General features: G+C 40.6%; 1 protein-coding gene across 1 annotated transcript; it reads left to right on the top strand.

The window, feature by feature from the left end:
* The first annotated feature begins 2915 nt into the window (after nucleotides 1-2915).
* On the top strand, nucleotides 2916-6627 carry LOC134495238 (somatotropin-like). The gene is given in 5 exon segments (XM_063300510.1): nucleotides 2916-3040; nucleotides 3042-3074; nucleotides 3583-3699; nucleotides 5014-5175; nucleotides 6103-6627. Coding segments are annotated over 5 exon segments (591 nt in total). The 5' UTR covers nucleotides 2916-2962; the 3' UTR covers nucleotides 6304-6627.
* Nucleotides 6628-7299: the final 672 nt, after the last annotated feature.

Here is a 7299-nt window from a genome sequence, read left to right as displayed (position 1 = left end):
TGCATATTCAGGTTCTCAGAGTTTGGGAACCATGGCAGGGAGAACTCCTGACTTTTAAAGTGTCCTCTTGATGGGATGGAGGTCACCCTTTTCTGCCACAAAGGAGAAAAGAGCATGTAGGCAGCTGGGATGAGCTAGAAAAGCTATAAAGAGCAGCAGAGAAGAATGAAATAATACAATATACAAACTACAATGTACCCCAAAATGCTGGGGGAACAAAATTACAGTTCCCCATCCTGAATTTTTATGAAGACTCCTGTCCTGGTGTTGCTGCTCATCTCTTCTCCAGCATCCAGCTGATGGTTGATCAGCTAGATCAGAGCTGGGCAATCTGTAGACCCACACACAACTCCAAGAACCTCTTTTCTAGTCCCAGAACCCCTCCAGAGCTGGCAAGCCAAAGTTGGTGGATCTTTTAAAAGGTTTGAGAAAGGGAGGTGGAAAACCAACATGTGTGTGCTTTAAGCCACTCATTCCACCCCTTAATAACAATTTCATAACCCTCCCAGAGAGCAGTTTATTTTTTCCAGTTTTGAAGGAAGTTCATACGTCATCCTTTAAGTCTCCTCAAAGAACCCTAACCTGTTAGCTACACTCAGGCCAATAGTGCCCTGGTTTCTGAGGCCTCCAGGCAGAACATAAAGGCAAAGCACAGCACCCCAGGGCAGAAACAGTTGCCTACGCCTGAAGTAGGATTTGGGAAGTGGGTGGGCTCCCTAGTCTCAGCAAGCTACGCAAAGAGCTTAGTGGCCACACAAAGAAGTTAGTGGCCACATGAAACCTGCAAGTGCCCTGTGATCTAAGCATTTCCTAAGGTTGCAGGCAGGGAAACTTTCTCATTCCCTGCCATTTGATCCTTTTAAATGGCAATGCCAAGGTGTGGCTGTGGGACCTTTTGCTGATGTGTCATTCTCACCCTAGACCAGTAGCCTAAGCCTCCTTAACACCACTTTTATGTCCAACAGCATCTCCATAAATTCAGGCAGGGGGACTGCTAAGTAGGAAAATGGTTTGCAGTTGGGAAAAACAGGAGGGAGAGCTATGTCTGCCACCATGAGCTCCTGAATGAATGGTGGGCTACTAATATCAATCAATATTTCTTCCATGCACAGTATTAAGCAAAAACAATCAGTTGAGAAAACTCTGTTTAACAGGAAACCAGACATATTAACAGTGCAAAGCAATCTGCTTGAGGCACTACCATGACAAAGAGATGCTTTAGGATGAAACTGGTGCCCAGCTGGTGTAATATACTATATATCTTTTTGCCCATTTGAGGTCTGCTTTAGTTATCAAAATGTCTTGGGTCAGGACTGAAAATGGAGCCATATTCTAATGCAAGTCTTTGCTGGGCTGGATCTACAAAAATTAGTATGCCAGTTCTTACTGTTGGTTACTATTCTTACTGTTGCATGTACAGTAAGCAAATGCCAGTACTTACTGTTGGTTTGGTCAGTTTCCGAACAAAATTCAATTCAAAGGACTGGTTCTGATCTACAAAACCCTAAAAACCAGGCTTTGTGAAAGACTTTGTGATGAACGTGCCTGAGTGCAAAGACTAGCTCCTAAGGCCTTGTTCCTGGCCCAGCACTGAAACAACATAAGTGATAACAGGAGACACAGCCTTTGCTGCTATGGTATCTCTCTCTGAAATTCCTTTTTCCATGGAACATACAAGTTGCTCTCTTGGGCTTAATTTCAGCATCAAATGATTTTTTTTTAATTGGCACCTTTTAAGGGGATGATTTATGTTGCCAGATTATTTATTTTATTGCTCAACTATGGTATATTTTATGTTGTGATCATTGTAATTTATTATTAATATGCCATCCGTGATTACAGTTGTGTGGTGGTGCTGCAACCAAAAACCCCGGGGGCCACAGCTGAGATAATTTCCCCATCAAATCCCTCCAAGTGATACAAGCCAGGTTTCAGCATTCCCATTTCATCAATTCACATGGTTTACCCCTCCATATATGCATCAGTGCATGTTGATGAGCTTCCAAAGATCAATAAACATATGTTCGTGTATAAAAACAGCTCAGAGGGGACAGGGGCAGCATCAACAAGAAAAGTGTTGAGCACGTCTGTGATTTGCTAACTGGACATGGCTTCAGGTAAGCTTTTGCACATCAATAGGGAGGTCACTACTTTTTAATAGATGGACAACTGGAATCTTTAATAGCTGTAAAACCACATGAATTCAGTAGGTCCAGCTTTTCCACTAAAAAAATGCTTGTCAATTAATTTTCCACATGATATGTCAAGCATAATGTAGCAACCCTGGTTGTTGTTAAATTTGGGAACTAGCAGGGTTTATTTATTTTTATTTCCTTTATTGGTATTTTGAAAATTTATATTGGTGGGCTTCATGGCGACAGAAGCAACAGTGAGACCCAGCTCTCCCAAGGGAAAAACAAACAACAAAAAGACAATGCCACTAACTGTAGTTTACGCAGCATATCCAGGTATCTGAAAAAATTCTCAGCTAACAAACTGAGAAAACAGGAACTACAGTACGTGTGAAACTGCTACACTGGCAACTAACTTGCAAAGCCTCCTATTTATCAACTCATCTGGAAACATTAAGATGCTCAGTTTGAAGAGAAAGAGGGTGTGGATGTACAAATCACACATCCTCTGTGGTCTGTGTGTAGCAGTGCTTCTGCTTTACATGGGTTCCTACTTGCTTTTGCTACCCAGAAAGTCAGCTGGTGCACTGTTCAACTGAAGCATCAGCAGAGGTGGAGCCTTTGTGCCTGTGTTTCTTTTTTATGTAAGTTTCTAGTCTTGCAAGGAACATGGATTTAGGGCTTCACTATTTTAATTAATCTGCATTAGAGCTGAAGACTTACCAATAAGCCAGCTTCTAGCTAAGAAGTCAACCTCCTCCTTCTTCTTCTGCAGGAACCAGTAGACCTTCTTCTTTGCTTATCATTGGTTTGTTTATCTTGGCTCTGCAATGGCCAGAAGGAGGAACTTTCCCCACAATACCACTCTCCAGCCTATTTGCCAATGCTGTACTAAGGGCTCAGCATCTTCATCTGCTTGCCACAGATACCTTCAAGGGATTTGTGAGTACTGTAGTAGTCCATGGTTTGGGACAGCTAAACCTCTAGGTTGCATCATCATTCCTGCTAATAGCAAGCTAGAGTGTTTAGCATTTTGGATGCAAAACAGGTTCATCTAAAAGTAATTTAGGGAACTCTCTAGGCTTGCAGACTATATTAAAACTAAAAAAAAAGTAACCCTCATCCAAAGCATGACAAGTATAACTTTAATTTTTAAAAATGGTATTGAAAAGTGCTTTTCCCCCTCACACCTTTTACATCTTCTCCCCAGATCTTCAGTTACTTCATCAACTAAGAGTTGCAGCAAACCATAACTATTTTAGATAAGGCTCTCCTTTGAAATGTTTACTATTTGCTTGCTCTCTCAAATAACATCAGTACTTGATGGCTTCTGATTTTAAGCATCTTTGCTCAAAGCTAGTGAATTTTTTGATAATTTTATTTAAAGCTCTGCTCACTGTCACCTTTTCCCCTTCTTTGTAAACTGTGGCATCTTATGGAACTTGTATAGGAGCGTTCCTACATCCCAGAAGAACAGCGATACTCCAACAAGAATTCTCAGTCTGCATTCTGTTACTCTGAAACTATCCCTGCACCCACTGGGAAAGATGATGCTCAGCAAAAAACAGTAAGCTGCCTCCTATCATGCTTTATTCCATGCAATAATTATTTTGATGCCCAAAATCTATAATCTTGTGTGCCTATGTGAAAACTTCCCACCCTCACAAAGTTCCCAGGAAGTATTAAACAAAGAGCAATAAGGGTGTTCTAATAAGTGGAGAAGAGTCAGACCGCCAGTCAGACACCCTGGTAGAAATTGGGGAGGGGGGGAGATGCTGTAGTCAACCATCTGCAGGGCTACTGATTCATCATTCCTAAGTTACAGGATCTGATTCCTTGTGAGGACAGAGCATTAGAAGCGCTAAGCTTTATCACATTTGCAAATTTCAAATACCTTTGGCAAAGATTCAGGCAAGGATCTAGACATAGGCTGTCCCTCTGTTGCATTTAACCATGGCACAAACATACCCTGGCAACACCGTTTTTCTGATGTTTCCCTATGAAGTTCCCTTTATCTTAGCTGCAACCCATGAGTAAGGAAAGTTTAAGCTGTCTTTTATCTAGGCATACTGTCCAGGCTCCATGAGTCAATTTTCTGTATCTCTGAGATAGAGATTCTGTACAGAAATACAGAAAACTCTTTGCCATCATTTAATTAATATTTTTGCACCCCAGAGATAGTATGCCTGGTCTTAGCTGTACCTGTACTGGTGCTTGTGTTTTCTCCTTAAGCCAATAGCATCCAATAGCCAAAGGTGTGTAAAAATCTGTTATGCTTCAGCACCTGTTCCATCAGAGGTAAAGTCAGGTGACCAGCCAGCAGTGGGTGGGATTAGAACGTGCTTATTATCTGGTCCCGGATGATGCAGGCATGCCCCTCCCTCCAGTCCCTGGTCTAACTCCTCTGCTGATGTCCTGCTGTTGTCTCCCCTAAAGATCTTGACACAGCAGCACTTGGCAGTGGTCTATCACAATTGCAAGATAGTGCCAAATTGCTTAACCAGCAGTATTATACTGTAGCATTACAGTGGAATAATGGGACCAACTCTCCCCACACCCCACTGTCTCCATACAGAGTACAGAGGCATCTGGACAATATATATATTATATATATATAATATATATATAAAAGGGGGGGTGGCACTTTCTGAGAGAAAGTGACTGGCTCAAAGTCACCCAGTTGGCTTTGAGCCTAAGGCAGGGCTAGAACTCATGGTCTCCCAGTTTCTAGCCTGATGTCTTAACCACTACATCATACTGACTGTTAAGATCTATCTAACAGAATGCTATTATCCTTGAACAATTTCTTTGGGCTCTAGGAGGTCATGGTAGAAGACAGAAGTAGCTTTTTAAATTGCTTTAAGTTTATCTGTTTTTCTAGGACATGGAACTGCTGAGGTTTTCACTGATTCTCATTCAGTCCTGGCTAAGTCCTGTACGGTTTCTAAGCAGGATGTTTACAAACAGTCTTGTGTTTGGGACTTCAGATAGAGTCTATGAAAAACTCCAAGACTTGGAAGAAGGTATCCAAGCTCTTATGAGGGTAAGCAATCCCTTCCAAGCAGCTATTTTTAAATACTATCACAGATCATGCTGTCCCACCTGGCTAATATTATTATGAAACTAGAGAAGATAGATGTCTCTACTCATAAAACAGAACAATCCATCCCAACTCTCAAAATTATTGTCTTCCAGTGAGAAAGCCTTGCCATTATGGCTTCTTAACATCAGAAAAATATAAAACTGTAACATGAATGGGGGGATTGATAAAAGATGAAGAAAATTACTTGATTACAGGTAAGTATGGGGAATTGTGTTCTGTAAAATTAAAAGAAAAATAAACCCCAAAATGAATCCACAAGGACCTGTATTCAAGGATCATGGAATCTGCAGATCAATGAAGAGATTAGCCCTTCAAAGTTATAGTCTTCTTCAACTCATTGTCTTCTAGACACAATTAACTCTAACTCCCATTAATTTGCAACCAGCACAGCCCTTGGCCTTCTACTCCAGAACTCAAAAGTTGCTAAACAATATGGAACCCAAGCTATAATCAGATGCTTTCCCAAGGTTGGGCAGTGGGAATTCTGACACTCTATAGATGTACCCCCACCCATGGATCATGCTAGAGTGGAGTTCAGAGGGTCACAATGATGCAGCTATGGGCTCACTATTCCTTTTATGTACGTATATGTATGTATATCTGAGTATATTTATGTATTTACGAATATACAACAGACATACACAATGATCAACAAAATATTGGTAACAAAAATTTAGCCAAAAAAGAAGGCAGAAGACAGAAACTACATAAAATCAAAAACACAATATAAGTAGCACCTTATACTTAAGTAAATGCTAGGAAATTTTCAAAATCTGCCAGATAGAGGGGGTGGTGGTGTTTTTTTTTAAGCAAAATGAGATGCCTAATGCCTTTGTGGTATTTTCCACTTACAACATATATTTCCAGGAGCTGGAGGATGGGAGCTCCTGGGGCCTTCAGCTGCGTAGACCCACCTATGAAAAGTTTGAGGTCAATCTCCGGAGTGAAGGCTCTTTGCTGAAAAACTACAGTCTCTTGTCCTGCTTCAAGAAAGACCTGCACAAAGTGGAAACCTACCTGAAAGTGATGAAATGCCGGCGCTTTGGAGAAAGCAACTGTGCCATCTGAGGGCACAAAAGACCTACCTCTCCACTCCATTTTTCTTGTGCAGTTTTCTAGGAAAAGTGAATGTGCTGCCACTGCTCCAACTGCCTACATCCCTGAGTCAAGGAAAGAGCAAAGCCTATTTCATTTCAATGCCCTGCTATTTGTGAGGACTCTCAGTGCTCCTTCACATCTATGTAAAAATAAATGCAGTTTTGCTGCTGAAGAATTAGTGCTCTAAGCTCAATTAAATCTGTCTCTTAAACAATAAAGACCGCAACCTTAAAGGCAGTGACCTTATTTTACACAGGATCACAAATCTACTGTCAGAATAGCAATTCTGCTCAGAAACAGGTATCTCTAAATCTATTTATAAATGTGAGTAATTTTCCACGTTAATTCTTATAAAATGATTATGACAAACAAATCCAAAGAAAAGACTACATGAAGAAGCCCATAAAAGATGCCCATTCATATAATCTTATTAACTTGTACTTTAATTTTTTTTTCATAATAGTATGTTCTCCATGAGGAAAGCAAAAAGGAGGGGGGTTTATCATTCTTTCCTTGTTTTTTCCATTGAAAAGTCACACAAAAATACCCTAACAATTTTGTCTTTCGGCAAACAGCCTGATCATATTCTAGAATGCAACCTTCATGTTATGAATATTCAGGAATTATTTCCCAAAGACTATCAGGATTTAGGCTCCATCTTGGCTGCGTAGCTGGCTTTTTCCATCCTTGTAAATCTAAGAGGGGGAAAGTAAGTGTTGGCAAAATCCCAGTTCATAATGAAGGTAATTTCCCTTCCACTTGTGCAAATTTCCACTTAAGGCAACAAAATTATCAACCAGCACTAGTGGGACTCAATGGGATCTAAAATACTTTTCCACCTTCATTTTTTTCACATCATACTCTGAGACAGTCTGCCTACTCCCACCAGCTTATTCTATAAGGGAAAAGGGTTTGGTTAAAGGCCATTGTGGCCAAGGGAAACTTCCAAATTCAGAGGTAATGTAA

The sequence above is a fragment of the Candoia aspera genome, chromosome 4, assembly GCF_035149785.1.
Source record: "Candoia aspera isolate rCanAsp1 chromosome 4, rCanAsp1.hap2, whole genome shotgun sequence".
Lineage (NCBI taxonomy): Eukaryota > Metazoa > Chordata > Lepidosauria > Squamata > Boidae > Candoia > Candoia aspera.
Note: the sequence above shows the minus strand (reverse complement) of the source record. Positions and strands in the feature narration are given on the sequence as shown.